At 35.1% G+C, this 27698-nt stretch overlaps 1 protein-coding gene across 1 annotated transcript; it reads left to right on the top strand.

Annotated features, from left to right (window-relative positions):
• The first annotated feature begins 565 nt into the window (after positions 1-565).
• LOC110694269 (mediator of RNA polymerase II transcription subunit 23-like) lies at positions 566-27432 on the top strand. Its single transcript, XM_021871449.1, has 21 exons — positions 566-770; positions 870-904; positions 2469-2568; positions 2684-3661; positions 5692-5926; positions 8454-8671; positions 8960-9167; positions 10905-11182; positions 12014-12097; positions 12325-12419; positions 14138-14300; positions 14394-14639; positions 15143-15313; positions 15501-15614; positions 15727-15852; positions 16749-16897; positions 19217-19457; positions 19552-20323; positions 22814-22995; positions 26417-26520; positions 26799-27432. The coding sequence occupies exons 1-21, from the start codon at positions 678-680 to the stop codon at positions 27001-27003; spliced, it is 4797 nt and encodes a 1598-aa protein (XP_021727141.1). The 5' UTR covers positions 566-677; the 3' UTR covers positions 27004-27432.
• The last annotated feature ends 266 nt before the right edge of the window (positions 27433-27698 follow it).

Below are 27698 nucleotides of genomic sequence, written 5' to 3'. Positions count from 1 at the left end.
TCCAAGTTTTTATCCCTAGCAAGGTTTTAATGAGGCAGATAAACATACGGATACAATAACGGTAATATTTTGTTTTACCTGATGTAAATTCTAGGTAGGAGTCATCCTATAGAAATCTGTTCTAGGGGGAGTGTTGTAATACACATCGTATACATAATATGAACAGATTAAGAATACCGCCAAATATCACCACTAAACTTCCCATGCAAGAGTAAATATTGCCCCTCATAACCTCATGCATTAGACATTTCGTTGCATGTTTAATGTATCTAGTAAACACTATTCATGCAGGGGTACGGTACTATAAATCCCTGCATAACCTAAGAAAAATATACACAACAATTATCAGAGTATCTAAAAGCTTTCTTTTGATCTACTTAAAATCATTCGTCGTAAGAAAGATTGCTCTTATAAAACTCATTGGTCAAATAATATTAGCCAACGACCATAGTTCAAACAACTCCGAACATACTATATGGTCACAAAAACCTTTTTAAAAGCTAGCCACTCTAGACTAGAGGAATAGAGGTTATGTGTATATTTTATTTTATTTTATTTTATTTTTTTTTTTATTTTTTTTTTTGAAATACTCTTGCTATTCGTTCTTTCTCCCCCTTCACCTTCATTTTACTTCCCAATTGAAGCTGCTTCAAGAACTGAAGAACAATCAAATTGAAATGGAGCAAAATCAAAGACCATCTTCTTCAAGATCTTATCAATTACACCCAGCTAAATCAGTTATCACTGATCTCTTCAACCTTTATTTAGGGGTAATTCACTAATTCCTGCATTTTTTCCTATTTTCTCTAATTTGGTATTTTTTTGATACTCTAATTTCCAATTTAGCTTGTTTATTTTCATCATTGCAGAGAATTTCGCGCCAAAAATCTGATGAACAAACACCGTAAGTTTCGTTCTCAGGCCTTGTTTGGTTGACAAACAAATTCATGGAAATTTTGATTTCCAAGGAAATGAATTTATGCATGTTTGTTTGGTTGACAATAATGTAGAAATTGGGACTTCCGAGGAAGTTTTACTTCCCACAAAATGGAGGAATTAGCTTACCTAGTCCCCCCTAGGTAGGTAGAACTTCCCATGGGAATTTGAAATTCCTACATTCAACCAAACAATTTTTAGAAATTCCTAGGAATTACAATTTCATAGGAATTGAGATTTCATGTGAATCTCTACTTCCTACATCCAGCCAAACAAGGCCCTTAGTTGTCAAGTTTTCGCCCAATTTAATTTATGCCCATTGATTTTATTTTTGTTTTTTTTACTCATTTTGGAATGAATTTATTTGTTTATAATTGTGTTGTATGTTATGGAACTTGTTTAATCATTGTTTAGTATTCGTAAATATTCTGCTGTGTTTGTTAGTTGATTTGGTATATTATGGAGTACTTTAAAATGGCTACAATTTGTTTCTTTTAAGTTATTCAATCTGTATTTTTAGAGTGTATTGGGATATCTTTTTAAAATGACTAAATTGACGACCGTCATCGTCGATAAAGTGGAAAAAGGTATGAACACTTTGAAAGTTCATGTTGTTATCTATCGAATATCGATACACCGCTTTTGGTGATTGATGGTGATTGGTGAAAGTGGTCAGTGAATTGAACAATTCTATGATTAGGGTGAAGCGTAGATGATTAATTCCTAGCTGGGAGCTCACTGATTCAAATTTTATTCTTCATCTTTAAGATCACAAAAACTAATGATTCATTTGTTAGGAAATATTATGGATATGGTAATGAGTTCGAACAAGGCTAAAACTGTATGAATGCAGAAATTAATTCAGGTTGCTGTTGCTGTCTTTAGTCAACCATCTAGCTATTGGAAAATATGGCAGTTGATGGTGGAATTGGTGTCGTGGGCTTAAACAACCTTTATTTAGAAGTGTAGATGATTAAACTCTACCTGATTTCCATTTGGGGGGGGGGGGGGGCTTAGAGTGCAATATTATTGGGTCTGTGTGGTATTGCTATGGTCGTTGATTTCGGACGTCTCTCATGATTCATAAAGTTATGAACAAACTCATTGTTGTTAGCCTGTTACGCATATTACTGCCTATCAACTTAGCCATTAGTAACACTCTTGGGTCATTAACAATCAACATGCATGTTCCTTGGGGAATAACTTATTAACTCATTAGTTAAAAATTTGAAAAATCAGTTTCTCCATTATCTAAATGTTGTATCCCCATCACTTGTGGTGATTTATCTAAATCTTCTATTCAATCAATTTTCTTGCTATGCTCTATTACCTTTATGAACAGTTCCTTATGATGATTCATGTTAGCCGACCCCTAATCATTTTGGGACTAAGGCTTTGTTGTTGTTGTTGAATGACTGAAAAGAAGAGGAAAGGTATACTAAAATGTATCTGATTCGAATTTATAAATTGAATGTCATATATGTATACAGTGGTATTATAAATTGATAAGATAATTGGTTTATTGTCTCTAGGAATAAAGCACAAAAGCGTGTAACAGCGCTAAACAGAGATCTTCCTCCTCCAAATGAGCAATTTGTTTCTGACTTTGAACAAGTTCTGAGGCAATTTCCTGTGAGTTTCAGCTTTGGATGTCTGATTTAAGATATGTTCACATTTGATATGTTTTATTCATTTTTTATTTCTTACTTTAACCTTTGACCTTATGTATCTGTGACAATTGTTTCAGGATCAAGAGCAACTGCGTTTGGTAACAGAAGCTGTTCTGATTTCTCTAGTTGTTCAGTGTTGTAGCCATTCTCCACGAGCAGAATTTCTTCTGTTTGCTTTGAGAAGCTTGTGCAGTATTGAGCATATAAAATGGGATACTTTTTTACCATCACTTCTCAGTGCAGTGTCCTCTGCGGAGATGTCATTTGGTCAAGGTAGTCAAGCTACACCTGCAGCCACCTCAACAGTATCTCAAACTGGGATGTTGCCAACCACAAACACCATATCAGTATCTTCTACTTTTCAGTCAAACCCTGCATCACCATTAATCTCCACTCAAAATATAGGATCCCCTGCTCAATCTGTTAATGAACCATCATCTGCTCTAACGTCATCTCCAGTAAAGCTAAATGAGATATCTAGTAACCACCAACGGTCATCCCTGATGGTTAGTTCAGCAATAAGGGATAGTGCCATAGGCAGTCTGCGTCAGCTGTGCTGTAAAATTATTCTATTAAGTCTAGAGTCTACTTTAAAACCTGCCACACATGCTGAAATCTTATCTCATATGCAAACTTGGCTGGTCAATTGGAATCAAAGACATCAATTCAATGATGAATCTGATGTTGCTAAATCTTGGAGACTTGACAAGGCTCTCATTGACTGGCTTCATAGTTGTCTGGATGTTATTTGGCTGTTAGTCAAGGAGGACAAATGTCGAGTACCATTTTATGAGTTACTACGCAGTGGATTACAATTTATTGAAAACATACCAGATGATGAATCCTTGTTTACACTTATAATGGAGATTCATCGACGACGGGACATGATGGCTATGCATATGCAAATGTTAGACCAACACTTACACTGTCCAACTTTTGGTACGCAACGATTTTTACCTCTAGCCACTCCTCATTTTGGAGGTGAAGCAATAACAAATTTGCGGTATTCACCTATCACATATCCAAGTGTTTTGGGAGAACCATTGCATGGAGAGGTGATCATGTCAACGCTATTATAAGTTTAATTTCTCTTACAACACATTTTTATGCTTAATTATGAAAGTTTGGCTTAGAATCATGTTTCAACTTACAGCAGCTATTAATTAGTTTATGTCATCAAGAAAATAATTTGGTTTAGGATTATATAGTGAGAAAAATTATAGATTTATCTGTGGTAAATCAATCTGCCTGAAGGATAGTTCTTGACATGCTTCAGCTGCATTGTCTTTATTTTATTTGCTGCTGAGATTCCTGTGAGGTGTGACCTTATTGTCATTGAATTTATAGTTCCTGCATGTGTACTGGAATCAAGACCGCTTGTCTGAATATCTAACTTACCTAAGCTGTTCACTTATGTACGTTGCCTGTTTTTCTTTGGCAATACCTGCATTTTCTTTTCTTTGGGTGTTGCTATCCTTGCTGCTGTTTTCGCTTGATTTCCTTTCGCACTTTTGGTATCCTCCATATTTTAAATGTCATATCTGAATTAGATTTCAATTCCTTTAGGATTGCCAACTCTTCTTAATATTGCTATGAATTTTAATTATATTTGACTGCTAACCCAATCCATCCCATATTATTTTTAAGGCTTTTTGCACTCTTAGTCACTTACTTTTTACAATAAACTTTCCTCTACATTTATTCACACCTTTTCTTTGACCCTTTCTCTTACTTTATCTTTTTCCAACCCTACACTTCATTTTGGTTTCTTTTCAAATTCTAGCTTTTTTAAAAAAAAAAAACAGAGAATACTCTCTCTTGTTTACATTTTCCTTACTAAAATATGGGAAATGGAAAATAAGTTAAAATAAATAAAACTCTCGAGGATAAGATAGACTAAATTCAACAAAAAAGGAAAAAATAAGGACTGAGTATAAACATAGATAACCGTAGATACCTATTAGCTGTTTATGTATACTGTGAGTGTCTTCTAGGGTTAATATAGGATACCAAAATCCTAGCTAAGCCAGCTTAGCTATGTTGGTTGTTTAGAACTCACTCTTTAACATTTAGTACACTAAGGCTGTTCTCTTCACCTGATATTTGTTTTGGTTTGAAATTTTTAGTCTGATAGGTTTGTCTGAAATTTCTGGCATTGTTGGTTCAGATCTTATCTCCTGGTTTGACTGAGATTTGACCTTATATGTATGCAAATATATAAGAAAAAGCATCATCAAGAGGGATCTTGTTAGATTTTTCTTAATGTATTTTCCAAATGTCTATTTTCATAATCTTAATAAATACAAAATTCCAGATATTTGCGATAAGAAAATGCAAATAGTAAGGTCTTGTCATTTGACTCCAGCTATACAATTGCCTCAAAGAACAGAACCTGTACTCTTCATGCGATCTAACTCTACCCTTGCAATTGTTTTTTTGCTACTTATTCAAGCCTAAAACAAGGCTAAAAGGAAGTGCTGAAGAGAAAAAAAAACCAACAAAAGGAGGCCAGAAGATGCTTAACAAGCGTTTTTTTCTTCTATGTTGCTCAAAACAATTTGGGTTTTGTGTTGCTTTACTCATCATTTCATTGGCTGTCCTTTTCATCAAACATTTTGCAACCTCCTAAAATACTCCAAAGTCAGTGCAGATCAACAAAACATCAGATTTTCTTCATCTTCTTTCTGAATTTTTTTGTAAACAATCTGTTTCTGGGTTTTGAGGTTGACATAGCATGCATTAATGATGAGAAGATAATTGTGATGTTGATTAAGGGTGCTGAAATAAAGTGGCTGGTAAAGAGAAGGCTTTTTTAAATTCTTGAGATGGAGTGGTTGGAAAGATATGAGGGAGAATTGGGAATTCCAGCAAGTTTACTCATTCGCCTTTGCTTCATAGAGTCCTTACAATGGATTTTAGATAATCAGATTCTGTTGTTTATATGAATAAAGTAGTTTCTATTGAACACATGTACATGTAATTTTCTGCTCATAGATGCTTCTTGTTTGTCTTTGATACATTCATAAGTCTTTGTGAAGTCTATTCTTGAGTTAATCTTTGTGGATTCTTTTATACTTTGTTGCAGGATTTGGCAGTTTGTATCCAGAAGGGTACTTTGGACTGGGATAGAGCTTTGCGGTGTATTAGACATGCTCTGCGTACAACTCCCTCTCCTGATTGGTGGAAACGTGTGTTGCTTGTTGCCCCCTGTTACCGGCCACAACCTAATGTATCCTCTCCTGGAGCTGTTTTCACATGGGACATGATTTGTGAGGCAACTGTTGACAGAATTGTTGAACTATTGAAGCTGACAAATTCAGGCAAGAAGCTTCTAGCCATTTCTCAATTTTTTTTTTCTAGTCAAACAGCTATACATGGGAACATATGGTAATAAAGTTTAGGGTGAAATATGAGATGAGCAATCCTGGGTTATTTGGTAAACTTAAAAGCTTTAAATTTGGCTTAGAAATTAGTACACATTGCTGTCTCCTTTCTCATTTGAAGCAACATCAATTCAATAAGTGCACCCTCCCTCAAACTTTCCCTTTAATTTTCCTTCCTTTAACCCCCCCCCCCCCACCCAAAAAAAAAAAAAAAGAGAATAAAAAATATTTTTACCACCACCTCTTAGCATAGGTGCTTGGAAATCTATTATGAAATATGTATAACCTATATGAAACAAAAAAGCTGCCAACTTTTTACCCCTAACTGAAAATTCTATATTTCTACAGCAGCTATGTATCTGCTGCAAATGCTGTGAGCTGCAGTCATCAGCCAGGGTCAGTTGAATACTGCTGGTGTTGATGCAAGGGATTTTTTTTTTTTTTTTTTTTGACATGCAACTTAATTAATATACAATCACTCCCTAAACTTAAACCAAAGTTGCAATTTACTCACTCAACTTATAAAAGTTGCAATTCACTCACTCAAATCAAATATGACCTACAATAACAGGTTGGTTCTATGAAGTCCCTAAACTTTATGACATAAAAGTTTGCAACTCCCTAAACTTTGTTTTTTTGCTTTTTATATTTTTAATTTAATTGAACAATCTAATTAGAGTTGGGGTTAATAATGGTTAGAGTTTTTTTTAATGATCAAACTATTTTAGAAAATTTTTTATAAAAAAACCAACACCCTCCCCACCCACCCACCCAGCCAAGCTCCAGCCCCCTACACCTGCCAACGCCCAGTTCCCCCACCCTCGCTGCGACGCCCATCCCTCCTCCCTTTCCCCACCCTGAAACACAATCTCCTCGAAACGAACACCCTCCCCGAAAATTGCCCCCAAAACCTAAACATGTTTGGTTTTGAGTGGGGTGTTTAAGGTTTGGGGGGTCGTTTTCCTAGAGGGGAACAAGGGAGAGGGTCTTTTCAGGGAGGGGCCGTTTCAAGGAGGGTCCTTTTTTGGGAGGGGAACATGGGATAGGGGGGTCGTTTTAGGGAGGGGGAAAGGGAGGGGGTGGGAGTCGTCGTGGAGGAATGGGAGGAGTGGGTGGGAAATGAAAAGGGCAAGGTGTCGAGGGTGGGTGGCAGCAGGGGGAGGGAGATGGGCATCGCACCGGGGTGAAGAGTGGGGCGCCAGTAGGGGAAAGGGGTTGGGTGGTGGGTGGGTGGGGAGGGGTTGGGTTATTTGTAAAAAAATAATTATCTCTAAATTAATTTAATTTTTTTAAAAATATAAATTTTACCATGGTTAAGTTTTTTTTATTAAAATAGTTAGGAAGTTTAGGGAGTTGCAAACTTTTATGTCATAAAGTTTAGGGAGTTTATAGAATTAACCTGTTATTGTAGGTCGTAACTGATTTGAGTGAGTAAATTGCAACTTTTGTAAGTTTAGTGTGTACTTTGCAACTTTAGTCTAAGTTCAGGGAGTGGTTGTGTACTTAACTCCTTTAAAACTCCATTTTCGGAGCTTGAAGTAATCATGATGATAATATGATGGAGAGACAAAATTATGTTGCTGGTCTTTAGGGGTTGGGGTTACTGGTTCTGTTTCAGGCATTTGGCAATGGTGTAATTTCTCTCAGCTTGACACTTTGGCAGAAATTATCTATAGAGATCACAGCTATTAAGGTCCAAAACTTCGAAGTTCCAATGGCTTTAAATTGGTCTTTCTTATTCTATAAGAAAACCCTCCTTTCTATCCCTGTGATCAAATTCATGTATCTGTTGGACTTAATAAAATAATTCTTAACAAAGAACCACGCTGGTATCTAAGAATCAACCACTCAGCCATCTCTCAAGCAATTTCTATATTATTTTAATTTCCATATTGTAATGGAGCTGTAGAAAAATATCTGGGGTAAGCTATAAAGTGTACCATTTTTCTGTAGATGGTGATATCAGGGCTGTTATTTTATTAATTTATATTTATTTTTAATAAATATAAAATTTATTGTGCCTCAATCAGAATGTTACTCTACAATCTGAATATTCTGTTATACAAATATATATTTTAAAATTACTGTTTCAAGTCTTCCACGACATACAGAGTTCCTGATCAACAGATCAATAGTTAAAATCTACCGGCACAACTCTTGCATAGTTATATTCCCAAACTTCTTAAGCATCCTGATGTATGTTTTTGGTAGGCATAAGATTGTTCCAATTTTAGTTCATCCTTTTTTTAAAATTTTTTTTATTTATTTTATTTTTAAAATTTCACTTTACTCTTGATATGGCTTTCAGTGTACCAGATATTGATCCTATGTTTATGTTAATCAATTTTTTTTTTTTTTTTATCCCAAATATTGTGATCTGTGATTGTGCTTTACTGCGTTGTATTTGTGTCTGGAGAAGGTTACCATTATAGTGAGCTAATTGGTGTTTCTAATGTATGTTCAGAGTCAAATTGTTGGCAGGAGTGGCTTATTTTTTCAGATATATTCTTCTTTCTGATGAAGAGTGGCTGCATTGACTTTGTCGATTTTGTGGACAAGCTTGTTTTGCGGCTGATTGAAGATGACCACCATATTCTTCGGACAAATCATGTTACATGGTTGCTTGCACAGATTATTCGTGTTGAGCTTGTTATGAACGCTCTAAATAATGATTCCAGAAAGGTATTTCAGCTGATTATGGCTAAAAGTTCCGTTATCTTTAATTTTGTCCCCTCTTTTCTCCCCTCCCAAATGTAGTAAAGCAAGTTGGAAAAATAGTTAATAGGGGCTTACAAGTAGTTAGTCAGTTTGACTAGTGCATTTTTTTGTGTGATAATGATTGTTGTGCAAAATAATATTTTAACAGGTACAGAAATAATTTCTTTTTTTTTTTTCCTCTCGATACTTTTTCATTGCTTTGATCTCATAATTTGAATGTATAAAGTGCGAGTTTCCCTTTTATGCATACAGGTTGAGACAACAAAAAAGATCTTGTCATTTCATAGAGAAGATAAGAGCTCTGATCCCAATAGCCCTCAAAGTATACTGCTTGACTTTATAAGCAGCTGCCAGAACTTGAGAATATGGTCTTTGAACACACTACATAGAGATCACTTGAATAATGAGCAGCTTCAGAAAGGAAAGCAAATAGATGAGTGGTGGAGGCAAGTGAGCAAAGGTAACCATCAATTATGTTATAATGATACCTGTTACTTTATCAGGAATAAATATATGATGCTTGACTAATCACTTCACCCAAAATATGAAGCTTACATGATGCATACAATGAAGTACATGTTCATTTCTGTAACTATCATAAAACCTTTCTTTTTATTTGCACAAGCACAACCATGTTCAGCCTTTTTTTCTTGATCCTTAAAATTTTGTATAGTTTGAAAAAGGTGAGTGGGTGTAAGAGAGAGAGAGAGTAGAAAGGTGTAGATACAATAGTTTTACTATTAAGTGACGACACAACACTATATTAATGTTCCAAGTCAACAAAATCATTATAGAACTTGTACTTGAAAAAAAACCAAGCGAGTTGAAAAGTTTGTTTAACTGATCAATTCTCTAATATCAACTACTAGTCATGGTAGCCATTTTATTCCTACTTATACTTAACAAAATTAATTGGTCACTAAGATCAATTAATCATAAAAATAAAAAATAAAAAATAAAAAAAATAAAATAAAAAGTATAGGCATTGTTGTACAGAGGGAAAAAAAAGTCATTATAACTTCTCAAAATATGCCTCTGCACAGCAAAAGTTATCAACAAGACAAACAGTATAACATTCAAGGATGAACAGGGGGATAGGAGCAGAGGTGGTGATTGGTGTAGCAGTGCTCCAGCAAAGGAGGTTTGATGATGTGATGTTTTTTTTCATTTAAAAAAAATAAAATTGGTTTAGATGTTAAGAACAGGGAAGATCAAGAGAGACAGTTGAGCAGTTCTAGGTGCAAGGTTGGAGCATAATATAGTTGATTTCATTCATCCAAAAGAAATTTTAGATAGATTGATGTTTCACTTATCTATTGACCACAAATTTGTGGTTGGGGAAATTTTGAAGGGATGGTTGGTGGAAGTAGGGTGAAATACAGAGAAAATTTAAGAGTTCGTTGCCTCCTTAATCTCATGGCAAAGCTTATATAAACAAGGTTTAGGATAATTTTGGGGGTTTAAGATAAGTATGATCTTGTAATTAGATAATAAAATCAAATTTCAAGTTTGAGAAGATTAACTTTTTGTGACATAAAATCATTTGTTTGTATGATAATAATATTTAAAGTATACCCAAAAATTTGGGGCAATATGCACACACACACACTCTCTCTCTCTCTCTCTCACACACACACACAAACACACACACACACACACACACACACACATGCACACATTTGGTTTTATATGCACAACTTCTAGATAAGCTTGTTAGAGTTTAGATACCAGTAGTTCATTCAAATTTAAAACTATGAATGAGACATATTAGGCACAACAGTAAGTAATGTATTTTTAATGTATTAATACGATAAAGAAACGTTCTATGTTAACTTCTTTCTTTTTCAACAGTCTTTTTAGGTCATCTTCTTCTATAAAGAGCCTCTACTTCCTAAAAGAATGATAGTGATAATTTTTTTTATTCCCCCTACCCTAGTAAAAAGCTGTTATGGAAATAGGACGAAAAATCTTGATGAAATAAGTAATTACTGATTTAGTGCTAAGAATTAAGAATTCCAAAATATATATATTTTTTATTTTAAGTTTCATTTGTATCATTATGTATGCATGTGTTTAGTGCTGATGCAAAGAGGAGAGTTTCCCTTAGGAATGTTGAGAATATAAAGACCTACTAATGTAGTAATGTGTAGATGTTGATTGTGTATCGGAGTCAAAAGTTTATGCTTTCCTGATACAGGTGAACGGATGCTGGATTACATGAATATGGATGACAGATCAATTGGAATGTTTTGGGTTGTATCTTACACAATGGCACAGCCAGCTTGTGAGATGGTGATGAATTGGCTTAATGCTGCTGGTACAGAGCTATTACCGGTCTCTGGTATGCAGTCAAATGAGAGACTTGTAATGATGCGGGAAACAAGTCCTCTATCAATATCACTAATATCTGGATTCTCAATCAACTTGTGCATGAAACTTGCTTATCAAATGGAGGATTCTTTATTCTCTGGACAGGTATACTGTTATTATGTCATTAGTGTTTTGCTTTTATGAATTCTTAGCAACCAAACTTGTTAATAGCAGACTTGTAGTACTACAAAGGAATCAAAAAACTATTTCTAGGGGTAAATTTGAGAAGCTCCCTTTGGCATTCGTTCCATGACTATTGACTACTGATTAGCTCATATGCTACGTTCTTTGTCTTTTCATATCCTACAGTTGCTCGTGATTACACTTACTGGGATTTTTCCTACAATTTTGTGTATTAATGCTTCATTGACTTAGATCGAGTATTGTATTATAAGGCATCCTTAAGACCTTTTGCCTTACAATTCGGCTCATTCATGCCTGTTGTATGGGAAACCTGTTGTAAGGTTTCCCATCTATACTCTAAGCCTTTAATTATCTATTTCAATCTTTTGTCAATTTTCTTTCTCTTCTCCCATCTATACTTATTCCTAGAAAAAGCTGGACCAAAATTTTTAATTTTTTTTAATATACAATCTAAAATTTACAATATTGCCATTACTTTGACCAGGGTAGATGTGGAGTGTTGGATCTTAGTTGATCCTATGATTATATATATATATATATATCAGCATACCATTAACCAAAGAGTGTGCCAATTTACCTATCCCTACAAAAACTCAAAAATAAGCTACTCACAAGTTACGTATTTTTACCCAATCCATGAATAGCATTGTATTGCTTCCCAGCTAACAATGACATTTGAACTATGTAAGAATATTGATCTAAAATTACGACAGTAGTTTCAGTGCATTGTAAAAATTTGAGACCTGAGGTAGTAGTACTCTGTGGCTCTAACAAGCTGTTCTCACTGTGTAGGTTATTCCTAGCATTGCAATGGTTGAAACCTATACAAGGTTGCTTCTCATCGCGCCATATTCATTGTTTCGCTCACACTTCAGTGTAAACTTCTTTACTCTATTGGCTGATTTTTAAGCTGGTTTATTTTATGTTTTTATCTATAATAATTAGAGGTAAAAGACTAATAGGTTGTTATGGAGAACTATTTTTTAAGGGCTTTGAGATGCAGATGATTTGTTTAAACTTCTGAATGTATCAACAAGATTACATCTTGAATTATGATATTGTGAGCCTGTCATGTGTAAATGTATATCGCTTCATTGTTGCAGCATTTGACTCAGAGGAACCCAAGCACACTAAGCAAGCCACTAGCAACACTTTTGGTTCTAGAGATTCTGAATTATCGGTTGCTTCCACTCTATCGGTGAGTATGACTTGTTTGTGTGTGTCTTTATATGTCTACTCATATAGAGTGAGGATTCCATTAAAAGAATTGGAACCCTACTTTCCATGAAAAATAATCTAGACCACTCTTTTCAAAATTATCATTTGTAAGGATTCAACAAAACACAATTTGTTGATTTTGAACATCAATTGGTCAACCTATAACCAGCTATTGCCATGCTGGTGACCGTACCCCTGTGATGATTTTTGACTCAAAGGCTACTATGTTGCTTCATGTGTGTTGTTTGCTTCACCTCCAACTTCTACTTTTTTCTCTAATTGGAGTTGAGTTGAAGGAAAATTTACTATTAATCTACCATAACCCTGGATGTTGTCGTTTATGGCAATGAAGCACAACAAAAATGGTGAAGATTCCCAGAATCTTAACAGTTTCAGCTAAATATTGAGCAATTATAAATTTATAATACACTTAAACTCATTATTATTGCCTATCAACTAGAATTGACATCAAGATACATCATTGGGATCTGGAATATTTCCTAGCTTTCTTCCCAAAATTTATGCTGTGAAGGAAATTATAAATACTGGATAACAACAGAAAAAATACCTAAGCATTATGTATCTCTAGAAAAAGAAGCGAAATATTGTTGTTGAAGTTCTAAAGAAAAGAGAACAAAAAAAGAAAAGGAGTGGGAATGTATGTGAGGGAGAGAAAGAAAAGAGTGTGTATTTGTCATTGGGTATGTGTGACTGGAGAGAAAAAGGTTGGAAAAGGAAAGGAAGGGTGAAACCACTAGAATGTACCAAAAAGGGATTAAGGAACCACAAGAAAGTTTTTCATAGAAGTACAAAAGATTCTAAAAGGCACTTTCCAAGGTGCAGAAATACAATTGCATCATTTTGATTAATCTGTATTGAGGATATTCATTTGACCTGAAGTATGAGTTGTTTCAAAAGCCTGTGATCTTGACCTTGTTCGAATAAAATGTTTTAACCCCTGATAGACCCGCATTGAAGGTTTAACCAAGTATTTCACTCAAAAGTTGCTTTTCAGAGATAAAGTGAAAGATTCCCCATGTCTCGTCAATAATGGCTTTAAGCCTCTAATAGTCTACTCTTAACTATGACAGTGTACAACTATTAAAATCCCTAAAAGACTTTCAAACGAATAGTATCACTACTGTCTGAGATCAACGCATCATTTATGTTCGTGCGACACCGTACCATTCCCGCAATGGCGACCAAAACCGTATATTTGAACAATGGCACTTTCTCATGAAATTTGTGTATTAAAAGGTGTGATCTGAAAAAAAATCCTTATGATTACAAGATTTACAACAATGATGGGGCTTATCCCTTCAATTCATAAATTTGATTCTTGGTACAAGTATGGTCTTTATGTGCTGTTGTATATGGTGAGGGGTTGTGTAATCTATTGGAGAATTACTCCTTCAATCAAATATTTCTATGAGAGTGATGAAGTGAGCCTATGTGACATTGGGCTTTTAGTAGCTCTATTATCCCTTTTTTTTTTTTTTTTTTTTTTTTTTTTTGTTTGGTTAGTTGCCCTAGCTGTTTTAATAGGAAATTATTACTTATTATAATACTGTGTCATAATTTGAACTTGTTTACTTTCTATCAATGAGTAGCAGGTCTCACGTGGTTTTTGCCCCCCTCTTTTATTTATTTATTTTCTACTTCAGAATGAAGGAAATTGATGCATAACTTGAATCGTAGGTATGAAGGAAAGAACAAGAGCTTAATGTATGATGTCACGAAAATTGTTGCTGCCTTGAAAGGGAAACGCGGTGATCATCGTTTATTTAGACTGGCTGAAAATCTATGCATGAACTTGATCTTGTCCCTGAGAGATTTCTTTTCAGTGAAGAAGGAAGGAAAGGTGTTGAGGTCTCCATAATGCTTACTTGTTTTCATTCAGTTTTATTTTACTCTGGGTGTAATTCTTTTATTTTATCATTTTTTGATATTGCAGGGTCCTACTGAATTCACTGAAACTTTGAATCGAATTGCTGTCATTTCTCTTGCTATTATTATTAAGACGCGTGGAATAGCTGAGTCTGAGCATTTACTTTATCTTCCTGCGATGTTGGAGCAAATATTGTCGAGTAGTCAACATACTTGGTCTGACAAAACTCTACGTTATTTTCCTCCTGTTCTTCGTGAAACTTTAGCTGGCCGTTCAGATAAAAGGGGACTGGCTATTCAAGCATGGCAGCAGGTTTTGTAACTTTTTCCTTTTTTTTTTTTGTTTATTATTTTCTTGCAGTGCTTCACAACTGCAGTTTGAATTACAGATTTTTCAGGCTGCTTACACCTTTTCTAGTAATCACTCTGTTGTGCCATTTCAGTGATTTCACAATCTAATATGTCTGTGACTTTGTGTTCTGTGATACTTTTAATGATATTCTTAAGGGGCTTTAAAATCAGTACCTATTATTTAATTATATATTTAATTATTATTTTGCTGAAGAATTTACTAATTACACTATAAGCAATATGGACAAACCAGTACCTAAAGTAGTTGTATAATTGGAGAAAGACCAATTGTATGCTGGGTACTTGATTGCTTTTAATTGCTGTATATAGGGTCCTTGTGTGCTGATGTCATGTTGGGGAATCAAACTTGTATATTGAGCTTATGTGACATTTGGGGATACCAATACCTAAAATAGTTGTATAATTGCTTTGATATCTAATCGTATATGTTGTTTTTTGTGACAGGCAGAGACTACGGTTATCAATCAATGCACCCAACTTCTATCCCCGTCAGCTGATCCTTCTTATGTATCGACTTACCTAGGTCATAGCTTTCCTCAACACCGGCAATATCTTTGTGCTGGTGCTTGGATACTTATGCATGGACATCCTGAAAGTATAAATAGCGCAAATTTGGTACCTACCCTTTTCTGCTCGTATTTATTTTTTTCTTCTTATTTATAAAATATTTTTTTTTTCTTAAAAAAAAAAAAGCAATTTATAAATGGTTACATGATTATGGATGGAATGATTTTTGTGTATGTAAGCTATGCAATCTTGTTTGATATATTCTAATTTGAGGCTTCTATCCAATCAAGCACAGGCACGTGTGTTGAGAGATTTTTCCCCTGAAGAAGTGACTGCTAATATTTACACCATGGTTGATGTTCTGCTTCATCACATTCATGTAGAACTTCAGCGTGGACATCCTTTGCAGGTGATGTTGCTGGCTGTTGCCAGCATATAAATATCTTAAAACTTTTCACTGACTCACAATTGGAAAATTCAATTCATTTATTTTTTTCTTTCATCTTGGTTTTTCGTTGCAGGATCTTCTTATGAAAGCCTCTACAAATTTGGCATTCTTTATTTGGACTCATGAGTTGCTTCCTTTGGATATTTTAGTCCTTGCATTGATTGATCGTGACGATGATACACATGCGTTACATATTGCAGTGAGTTTTTTTTTAAAAAAATTATTATTATCATTATTTTTTTATTACAAGTTTCTTTCCCAAATGACCTCTGGTTTTCAAATTCAAGTGGGTTTCAGTCTTGGTCTCTTCTAGACTACTACAAGGAAGCTTGTAATTACAGAAATAAGGATAGTTATTCCAAATTAGTGGTTTATTCTTCCTTATGACTATAGCTGCTCATATGCAAGAGCATGAGAATTGAATGTAGGATTTTATGATTATACCTTATGACTTTGAAGATTTAGTGCTTTAACAAGTGGTGTTCTCGAGTTCAATAAGCTCATATTGTTTCCTAAAGATAGTGTCAGTAATTCCATGCACAATGTACATTGTTAATGACCAATAATCTCTTAAGATCAAATGGATGTCATTCATTTCAAACAGCACATAAATTACAGGAAAAGACACAGTTATTGTCGAGTACTAAAACTTCTGTGCATTAATATAGGTTACAAGGTATAAATGAAAATCTAGCTTGCTTGAAAGGGTAAGTCTATTGCTGATGTAAGAGTAATTATTTGATTTGATGATGGACTGAAATATAAAACTGCTATGGCTCCAGGAGCTGTCAATTTTACATTATTTACGATTCCTCAATGCAGTTAGTCTCTTACATGGAGCCTAACTCATATCCTATTAGCTTTTAAACATAACAACCATTGGGATGGTGACAGGACTGATAGGCTTTCTTCCCCTAGTTCTTACTAGAGAAAAACCTTTCTATCTTTCTATTCTTAGTTCTGTAGCATATACCATACATTGCTCTTTAAACCTTCTTTTCTTTTACTGTTATAGTTATTCCTAAGGGCAGTCCTAGTCTTAAATTTTTATATTGTTATCTGATGATTGAGTTGTCTTGCAAAAATGGTTTGCAGATCAGTCTACTTGACAGGCAAGAGCTTCAGCAAAGATTGAAATTATTCTATTTGACCCGTGGACCTCCTGAGCATTGGCTATATTCTGGAATATTTAAACGTGTGGATCTGCAGAAGGCATTAGGAAATCATCTCTCTTGGAAAGAAAGGTAATTTGTTTTTCTACATTATGCTTTATTGGTGTGCACTTGTGGTAGATCTCTTTTGGATAAATGTTTAGGATATGGACTTGGAAGACAGTTGCCATTATTTATTATATTCAGCTGCATTAATTCATGGTAGCCATCTTAGAAGGGCAGCCTATTGAGGATCTAGAATGCCCTGTAAATTGGTTGCTTCAACTTGAATTGGCAAAGTAATTCTATGTTTTCTACATTAACACTTCAAAACATAATATATACATGATATTCCAAAATGGTTGTCTAGCCTGGATTATTCAGCATGATACGAAATGAAGTTAAGGATTTTAAGATCAAGGGTTTGACTGGAAAAACCATTCACCCATCAATATTATAATTGATATGTTGCTGTTTTCTTTCATATGACTATGGGCATGTGGCAAATCTAGTGGGGTTTTTGTTGTAGAGACTAGAGTGGAAGTAGCTTCATTGTCTGTCATCTTCAGTGGCAGCCAAAACCAGGGGCGGAGCTACAAGAGGGGCCGGTAGCCTAGCCCCGCGGCCCATAATTTTTTAACTTGGCCCCTGTAGATTTATTGTATATGTATTGTTAAGTGAAGACCAGTATCACATAAATGGTCTTGCTTTAGTGATGAAAAAGTGCTACATATACCACTTGGCCCCTGTAGAAATGGTCACTTGTTCGATTCTCCTAGATCTCCCACTTTATTTATTTACTTTTTTTTGCTCTTTTATTTTTTCTTGTATAATTTGGGTGTTTTTTTTTTTTCTTTTACAATCTCACTTCTTTATTTTTTTCCCCTTTTATTTCCTTTTATAATTTGGCTGTTTCTTTTATTATCCCACTTTATTTTTTTTCTTTTATGATGAAGATTCAATGCTTCAAATTCAATAATACTTTGTCTAAATTTTAGTAATTGATGATCATCATGATTTATCTTGTGTATGATGTTGCGACATACATCCAAAAAAACATGTATTTTCTAAGATCTAAATGTTCAATATTGCTAGTTTATGTTTCTACTTGTTTTTGTTAATTGTTAATGAATTAGAGTCGAGTTTGCTTTTGTATGACGTTGTGAAATACATTCATAAAACACGTAACTTTCTAAAATTTAAATGTTATATATTGCTAGTTTATGCTTCTCCTTATTGTTACTTCCTCCGTTCTTTTTTACTTGACCCGCTTTGACTTTTACACTATTCACCACCTCTACTTTGACCGTCTTTTGTGAATAATATGTAAGGAACAACATATTCATGTGGGATATGTTTGAATTCGTCTCAATAAGTACTATCATATAACTTTTATAATTTTTACTTATGGAGAATTAAAGTTATTGATCGTTAAAATTTTGCATTGGCAAGCGTGATAAAAGAAACAGGTCAAGTAAAAAAGAACAGAGGAAGTATTAATTATTATTGATTTAGAGTAGTTTTTAACTTTTACTGCAAAGAACTTCGTATTTGTCTCGTGATTTGTTTTAATGTTGAGGTAAAATGATTAACTTTGAATTTTTGTATAGAAAAATTTATATTGTCAATGCTAACACGAAAGATATTTTGGCCATCGAAAATAATAGCCTTGGCCCCGTTAGCTTTTAATTTCTGGCTACGCCCTGGCCAGAACCTTCCGATATCCAGCAGGTTATATCAAGGAATATTCTACATTGTCCTTGTTCCATTGTGCTTTCGAGGCCCTTGCATTGTAGCCTTAGGTCTTATTTGATATCTAGAGTGGCCCTTTATAAAAATGGATATCTTCAGTATTTGTGCAATAAAGTTAAAAGAGTAATTATTGAATAATTGTTAAGGGGACGGCAGGGATGGGTGCGGCCGTGCGGGGAAGATGAAGACAAATTATAGGGTGCAGCACCTGAGGGTGGTTGTTCGATGAAGGAGAGCAGGGATGTGGGTGGTCAGGGGGGCTATGTTACTTAGACTAGGGAGCACGTACGTGGCTGACTCGACTGTTTAATGAAAATTTTCTATGTTTGGTTTAAAATGATGTTGAAATTGCCTACCCCTGTTGAAGCGTTGGACTGTCCAAGGTCTGACACGGTACTTTAGGTAAAAAGAAATATTTTATTTATTTATTTAATAATGCTTTTATCCTTTTTTATCAAGTTAATAATGTGCTTGAAGCTTGAACAGCTTTTGCCTCTGAAGTTTGAAGGTATTGGAAAGCTTTTGAATTATAGTATAGGGTTACTCCTATTCCATTTTACTTCGAACACTTGACTGACATTGGGTGTAATGTAATTGACTTATGTTAACTATTTGATAATGTATTGACTGAAGCATATCACTCTTTCACTTATCTTGTAGGTTTCCTGTGATTTTTGATGATATTGCTGCCCGTTTGCTGCCTGTTATTCCTTTGGTTGTTTACCGACTCATTGAAAATGATGCTATGGATCATGCTGAGAGAGTTCTGGCGATGTATAAACAATTGCTAGCCTACCATCCTTTAAGGTTTACTTTTGTCCGTGACATATTAGCATATTTCTATGGTCATCTTCCAGGAAAGCTAATTGTCCGCATATTGAATTTGCTTGATATATCCAAGGTAATAAAGGGCTTCGTTTTCATGATCTGTAATTTCATTGAGATTCTTGTCATCTTGGTGGCTGATATCTTTTGTGATGCAAATCTTGGTTTAGATTCCATTTTCAGAGTCGTTTCCACAATACATTTCCCTATCAAATTCTTCATGCCCTCCTCCGGATTACTTTGCTTCCCTGCTGTTGGGTCTAGTGAATAACGTCATTCCTCCCCTTAGTAGCAGCTCAAAATCAGGATCAATCTTAGATGCTTCATACCTTTCAGCGCGCTGTCCACCGAATAAAAATCCTGTTGCAAATCAATCTGGGCAAGCAAATGTTTCTGAGGTTCAGAAGGCTTTCTATCAGATCCAAGATCCTGGGACACACACACAGCTGGTGCTTGAAACAGCTGTAATGGAATTGCTTTCTCTTCCAGTTTCTGCTTCCCAAATTGTGGCAACACTTGTTCAAATCGTTGTCCATATCCAGTCTACACTTATTCAGTCCAGCCATGGGTTGCATGGAACTTCAAATAGTTTGGGGCAAACCTCTGTGTTACCAACATCACCTTCTGGTGGAAGCACAGATTCTATGAATGCAAGCAGATCTGCCGCACCGGTTTCTGGACTGAATACGTCCAATTTTGTTTCTCGTAGTGGCTATACGTGTCAACAGCTATCGTGTTTGTTGATTCAAGCTTGTGGTCTTTTACTGGCTCAGCTTCCACAAGACTTTCATGTACAACTCTATCTTGAGGTGTCACGTCTTGTTAAAGAGACCTGGTGGCTCAATGATGGGAAGAGGTCCCCTAGTGAGCTGGATTCAGCTGTTAATTATGCTTTACTTGATCCGACATGGGCTGCTCAAGACAATACCTCCACAGCCATAGGTATTATTTAATATTGTTTTTTTCCTGCTTATTCAGTTAAAAAAAATTACGAACATTTATCAAAAAGGTGCTTTTAAGTGGTCAACTTTGTGAAAAATGTCCCTTATATAAAAAAAGTGGCTAAAAAGGTCCTTATATAATTATATTCCATTTAGGTTGTAAGGAGGGACCGTTGACCGGATTTTGGCGATTGACTTTATTTTCCGGCCATTGACCATCACGTGACTGTAAACCACCCCCCCCCCCCTCTTTTTTTTTCTCCCTTTTCCTTCCAATTCCAACTGACCCTAATTCTTATCCCCTTATTTCTCCTTCCTCTCTCTAATTTGTGAACCCTAGTTTTCACAAAGCAGCTTATTCACAACAACAAAGTTCAAATCTAGTCCTTCCCATTCAAATTGAAGGGAAGTCGAATTAAGTGAGGTCAAAACCCCTTTGTTAATTATACTAATGTATTTGTTACTGTTGATTAATGGTTTTTTCAATTTCTAATTTTCCAATTACAAATATAAAATGTTGTTTTTAAATTATAGCATTTCATCCCCACACAAACTGTTGAAGAGGTGTAATTGTGGGCTTCCAATTGCCCAATGTAGTTATTGCACCGCCATTAATGGACTGTTGCAAGTTACATCATATTAGAGAAGAGAGAGGAAGGAGAAATAGGAGGGAAAGATTTAGGGTCAGTTGGAATTGGAGGGGAAAGGGAGAAAAAGACAAAGGGGGGGGGGGGAGTATAAGTCATGTGCTGGACACGTGATGGTCAATGGCTGGAAAATAAAGTCAATTGCCAGAATTCGGTCAAAGATCCCTGCTTACAACCTAAATGGGATATAAGGACCTTTTTTGCCACCCTTTTTTATATAAGGACCTCTCACAAAGTCGACCACTTATAGGACCTTTCAGACAAATTTTCCATTATTATATTTAGCTTGCATGCACTACCTTTCAGACAAATTTTCTATTATTATATTTATCTTGCATTTGTGGATTCTTTTGGGATTTTACTACCATATCATTACTTTTTGTTGTTTGCAAATATATTGGCTCAGTATCATAGTTTAACATGTCAAAATTCTAAGCTTGAATAATTCCGTCTTAAATTACTTGATATGGTCGGGTTTTATATACAGCCAAATTATATCAGCTCTGTAATTAGGTCCCAGCACGTCATTCTCTTTCCTTATGACATTCATTTCCTTACTCTGAACTGGCAAGCAAATCTAGAAAAGACTGATACGAAGGTATGTTAATGTTATTGGGTGGTGCAATTGTAGAATACTTAAATTCTGTTATTAAACCTAATTTTTTTGGGCTTCTTTTGTATACTTCCTCCAATTCAAAAAACTTGCATCCAAGCTCCTTGGCTAGTTGGCTCACATATTAAGAAAGAATATAAAGATTATGAATGGACAATATCATCAATGTATCAAATTAACTTCAACACTGTTGAGAGGGTGGGTTGGGTTATTATTAAGCTTATAAGTTATTTTAGTTAGTTTGTTTGTCCATCTGCCTTCTTTATCCTCATCTTAAGTTGTATATCTAGGAGGTTGGTTGCAATCTAAAAGAAAAATAGGAATTTGAAGGGATGAAAAGATCTTAATCAAGGGTTTTTTTTTTTTTTTTTTCTTTTCCTCCTTTTTTTTTTTTTTTTTTTTTTTTTCTTTTCCTCCTTTTTTTTTTTCCTCTTCTCTTATGCCCCTCATTAGTGTTTACAATCCATAACACTCTGGTCCGTTTTGATGATCTAATGGCAATATCTAGAGGTTATGTGACTACCATTTCTTGATAAAGTGATGTGAAAATCACTCAAAAACATCTTAGGGCCTGTTTGATTAGGTGGTTTCAATAGAGGAACTAGAAATTATCCCCTTTATATTCCATTGTATTTATTTGATGCATTTAATTTAAAATTCCCTAATAACCAAGCACTACTGTCAACATCGACAAACTAGAATTTGAAGTGTAGATATATATAGACACACACACTTTGAAGTGTAGATGTATATAAACACAATTTGGCAAATGGACGTACAGTAAACATTCAAATTTAATGATGTCTTGTAAATGAGTAGTGAAGGTATTTTTGATTTATGGACAGATAGCATTGCAGCCTTTTACTTGTTAAGCTTAGGCAGCAACAAGAGTGGTTTACATTATCATGGTATCAAAGAAAAAAAAAAAAAAAAAAAAACAATATTGTACAATCAAAGATAGATATTTTCTGTGAATAAAAAAAAAAAAAAAAAACAGATTGTCCAATAAACTTAAGATTTTTCGGTGGTTGCATCATGTTTCTAAGTCAAAGCGCAATGTACTATGCAAAGTAATTGAAATTTAGTTAACATGAGTTACATGACACAATGTAGAGGCTGCTGAAATTATAGTTTACCCAACCTCAAAATTATAAACTTTGCAGTTTTATGCTGTATTTCATATAATATAATATGTAGGATTCTTATATTGTTTGATTTTGTATATTTCCAGGCAATGTTGTCGGTTTGCTCCACTCTTTCTTTAGCAACCTTCCACAAGAATGGCTTGAAGGAGCCCATGTAATCATAAAGCAACTCAGGCCAATAACTTCAGTGGCTATGCTTAGGATAGTTTTCCGTATAATGGGTCCATTGCTCCCAAGACTTGCAAATGCTCATACACTCTTTAACAAGGTACGGACTTTATGCACTACCGTATATCCTATTTCGTGTCATCACCTTTTCCTTTCCATAAAATGATATATCTTGCCTAGCAGGTGCTCCCTATGACCTAAACATAGTTTACTTTGATTATTTTTATTTTTATTTTTTGTTTTTGTTTTTGTTTTTATTTATTTACAACTTCTAACTTTGTAGCTGGATTAGTAAGGGGGAGGAACTATACAGGCTAGTACAAATTTAGGAATCAAGTAGTTAGGAGTCTGTTGTTGTTGTATAACTTGGTTTTAACATGTTGAGAACCAGTCATCTTGCCTTTCATGTCTTTCTATATATTTTTAATTATAATTTGGTTTTCTATATAAAATTAAAAGAATGTACTTCCTCCGTTTCATTAAACCGCAACACTTGAGGGTGACACATTATTTTATGCAATAGCCGAGAGTAAAAGAATTTTACGCCGGATTTTGGGGTTTGACCTTGTTTATTGGCGTTGACTACCCAACGTGCCTCTCACGTGTTCACTCAATACCACCCCCCTTTTCCCCTCCAATTGCACTTTATTTCTCCTCTATTCTTCCTCCTTCCCCACCACCACCAAAATCACCAACCCCACCTACTGGCCACCTACTTGCCTCTAACGCCCTCCCTAACCCAATGCCACCCATAGCAGCATGTCTTGGCCCACCATCGTCGGCGGTTCTATGGTACCACGTAGCCACTAAAACCTTTGATTCTCCCTCTCTTTTCACTTAAAATTCACGATTCGACTTTTGTAATTTGTGGTGAAATCATCAAGTTTTTTGGGAAAATTAATGGGTGCAATTATCATTATAATTTGGGTATTTGATTCAAAACTTTTTATTTTTGTATGTGCTTGCTTTATTGTGCTTCAATGGAGGAAGGGGATGTGGAGGTGGGGTGGGGTTTTCGGGCGGATGGGGACAAATTAATGGGGGTGGAATTTTCATGGAAGTGGATTTATTGGGTGAGATGGTGTTAGTGAGGATGGCAGTGGGTGGTGGCAGTGAGGTGGTGTTGGTGAGGGTGGCAATGAGGTGGAGTTGGTGAGGGTGAAAGTGAGGTGGTGTTGGCGAGGGAAAGGGTGGCAATGAGGTGGAGTTGGTGAGGGTGAAAGTGAGGTGGTGTTGGCGAGGGAAAAGAGGAAAAAAATAAAGTGGTTTTATGAGATCACGTGACCCACACGTGACAAAGTCAATGCCGGAAAACAAGATCAATGCTCGCATTCTGGCATAAAGCAGGTGTGTTCTTGCACATCAATCTTAACACGCGCAATTCCGTAACCTCCATCTTTTTAATGTGCTTCTTAGAAGCCAACGTTCTGTACCATAAAGCAAAACTAGTTTTATGGAATTCCTATAAAATTTCCCCTTCAACTGTAAAGGAATGTTTCGGTCACATAACACTTTTGTTGCCGCTCTCCATTTCAACCACCACGACTTAATCCTACGGGTCACATCTTGATCAATGTCACCATTCTTGTGGATGATCGACCCAAGATATTTAAAACAATCATAGTCAAATCCTTTTCGTCCAAACTCACTACATCATCGTTTGTCCCCTTCTGTGTACCAAAGCTCCATACCAAATATTCAGTCTTACTCCGACTTAGCTTAAACCCTTTAGATTCCAACCTTTGCCTCCATTGCTCCAATTTGGCATTAACCCCATCTATAGTTTCATCCACCTAAACGATATCATCCGCAAAAATAAAAGGGCTTAATGCAATCCAATTGTGATGGGAAAATCTTTTGTCAACCTCCCACATTTCCTCACATTTGTTGACACATCCAAATACATATCCTAAACCAGGTTCATTTACCTTCGCGGGATACTTTTTCCTTAACATTTCCCAACAGAGTACCTTTCAATATGGTCTTAAAGACCTAAGCTGTGTTGTTAAAAAAAAAAAAATTATAAGGTGGTTTCTTACAAAAAAATGTGTTTTGTAAGTAGGTTTTTTTGCATATTGTCCAAAAAGTACTTCCTTCTTTTCTTTATAGTTGTGACAAATCTTCTTGACACACTTTATAAAGAAGGGATTAGATAAAGTAAATGGACAAATAAATGTAAAAAATTAAAACCGTAACAACTTGACACATTTTTCTTATCGGTGCTTTTTTTTTTTTTACTTACTTTTCTCTTATACGATGGAAGTACTACACTCCCCCTCTCACAAAATCTGTGAAGTGGAGGCTTGAATTGACTAGGCTTAAAATTTGTACATCTGATTGTCCACCCAACGGTTCCTTATATAACATAAGAAAACCCTAATAAACCTTAAAGTACCTCACCAGTATAGTTCTAGCTGTCATATGGAGAAATTTGATTTTAAGAAACTATTCCATAAAAAATACACTATGCTTGTTTGTATTAAAACCGTCTTCACTCCAAACAGGTTTGCCCCTTCTAAAAGGTCGAGGCAAAAGCTTACAAAAGCCTTCTCCTCGATAGAGCACTGACGTCTCTGAGTGACACGAGCGTGCGTCTCTGAAAATGAGTAGGCAGGAACTTCATAATGTGAACTTTCTGATGAGGCATGGGAGTGTTTCCTTGTAAACACCCACACATGCTTAATCTCGTGTGCGTGAGAGTCAACCCCTTTAGAGAAAATAGAAGAGAAAATAGGAGGAACAGAGGAGTAGATAAAAAGATAAATATGTGAGATTAGACTATGGAGCAACTTTGTCGTCTTTTGATCGTGATATTTATATATTATGCTTAATTGCTTTATACTTGTAGAGTTGTAGGAAAAATTGTCAAAAATCCAAGTATGTCTCGTTGCTCGTTTAATCCCAGTTTTTAATAAATCCCAAGTTCAAGAAAAAATCATTCTCGTTTCCCTCCCCTTCACCACCACAAACCCATATTTTCTCTTTTCCTCTTTTCCTCTTGCCACCATAACCACCAGGATACCATCCCCCCTTCTCTATTAGTCCCTGGCCAATAGGGCCCAACAACACACATTCATTCCTGCTCCCTATCTACATCTGAATATCACTCATTTTTGCAGAAGAGAGGGTAATAGTTATGGAATGGTATTGGAAATATGCTAGATGTGCTTTTCTCTTAAACAATTTTATTTTGGCTCCAAATTTTGAAGAATACCTTAAAGAATGAATGATAAGTTCTTTTTGCTTATCATTATCAATGATGAGACGATGATGTATCAGTCATCCTTGATCTACAGCAAGTCAGCAAAGGATATACTCTTTATCCAATATGGCATCCCAAGCTAGGTGATATGTTTTTGAGGGCAAGTTTTTTAGCTAGAACAAAAAAAAAAAAAAAAAAAAAAAAAAAAAAAAAAAAAAAAAAAGAAAGAAAAATATTCGTATAGATTTCTGTGACCTGTTTTCTTAATTATCCTTTTAAGTTCTAACTTTTGGACGTATATGTCAATCTAATCTTGCAGAGTCTCTCTCTTCTACTTGGTGCAATGGTGGATGTCTTTGGAAAGACTGCACAACCATCCGTGCCTGCTCAGGCTTCAGAGATAATCGACCTGATTGACTTCCTGTAAGAATAGGGCTTCATTATTTTCACCAGAACACAGCTAATCAGAATTTATAGCAAATTTTTTGAAATGATCAGAACTTATTTGTGAATTGAACTTAAATGAATTTATCGAATTTTATTACAACATTTCTAGTTTTTAGAACTTATTGGAATATGGAACTTGTCATAATTTATATTTCCTGCAATCCTTTTTATTAAGATGAAATGAACAATCTGTTGTAATGGTTGCTAACCTTACATTTGTCTTCCTAACCAGTTACTGCTCTTTTTGGTTTCAGGCACCATGTTGTGCATTACGAAGGGCAGGGTGGGCCAGTACAATCTGCAAGTAAACCTAGAGCAGAGGTTTTGGTACTGTTTAGTAGAGCATTGGAAAGTTTGCGACCAGATGTACAACACCTTCTATCACACCTAACAACAGATGTAAATACTTCCATATATGCCTCTACTCATCCAAAGCTTGTCCAGAATCCTATGTCGTAAGCTTTCTCTTACATTTCATGATTAGCCTTGTGCGAATTGTGACATTTTATCACCTATGTCCATTTTCTGATACCTGCATGAGATACCTGATGCCAGCCCCCAAAACTTGTCCCATTCAAATCTGAAAATGATACAGCCCTCCAACTTCTTTGGCTGAGCTATATTTCTGCTATCTAATCTTATAGCGGTATTCCTTAAATGAGGTTATGGATGGAATAAGGGAACCGCCGCCTTTCTCAAATGAACGGTGTACATCTGATAATGTACTTTAGTGGTTTTTTTGTACTTTTTTTTTTTTTTTTTTTTTTTTTTTTTTTTGCTTTTTTTATTTTTCTTTAGGAATATTAATCAATGTATATACATCCTTTATTTTGTATTAATTGCTAAAAAATCTATTAGTTGCTTATGGTAATGTTCTTGCTTTATCTCTTTCCTCGTCGCATGATTTTTTTTATTTTTTTTTAGTTATAACTTGTTCCTTACTATGTATGTCACTATTATGTGTAACAATTTTTAAAGAATGGAGGAAATAGATCTAATTTGGATATGTAGATTTTATTATTGATTATTATGAATCTATTTCTGGAGGTTCAGAATACCAATAAGCTTAATTGTAAATTTGTAATGTGTAGTTATAACTTGTTGGACTTTACTCTCCTCAATCTATTTTCAATTAGTCAACATTAGTTTAGATA

Source organism: Chenopodium quinoa, unplaced genomic scaffold, assembly GCF_001683475.1.
Source record: "Chenopodium quinoa cultivar QQ74 unplaced genomic scaffold, ASM168347v1, whole genome shotgun sequence".
NCBI classification, from domain to species: domain Eukaryota; kingdom Viridiplantae; phylum Streptophyta; class Magnoliopsida; order Caryophyllales; family Amaranthaceae; genus Chenopodium; species Chenopodium quinoa.
Note: the sequence above shows the minus strand (reverse complement) of the source record. Positions and strands in the feature narration are given on the sequence as shown.

Coding starts and splice junctions, on each gene's coding strand:
- LOC110694269 (XM_021871449.1), top strand. CDS start 678: ATGGAGCAAAATCAAAGACCATCTTCTTCAAGATCTTATCAATTACAC. Junction 5,927..8,453: donor ATTGAAGCTGACAAATTCAG/GCAAGAAGCTTC, acceptor ATGTATGTTCAG/AGTCAAATTGTTGGCAGGAG. Junction 11,183..12,013: donor ATTCTTTATTCTCTGGACAG/GTATACTGTTAT, acceptor CTCACTGTGTAG/GTTATTCCTAGCATTGCAAT.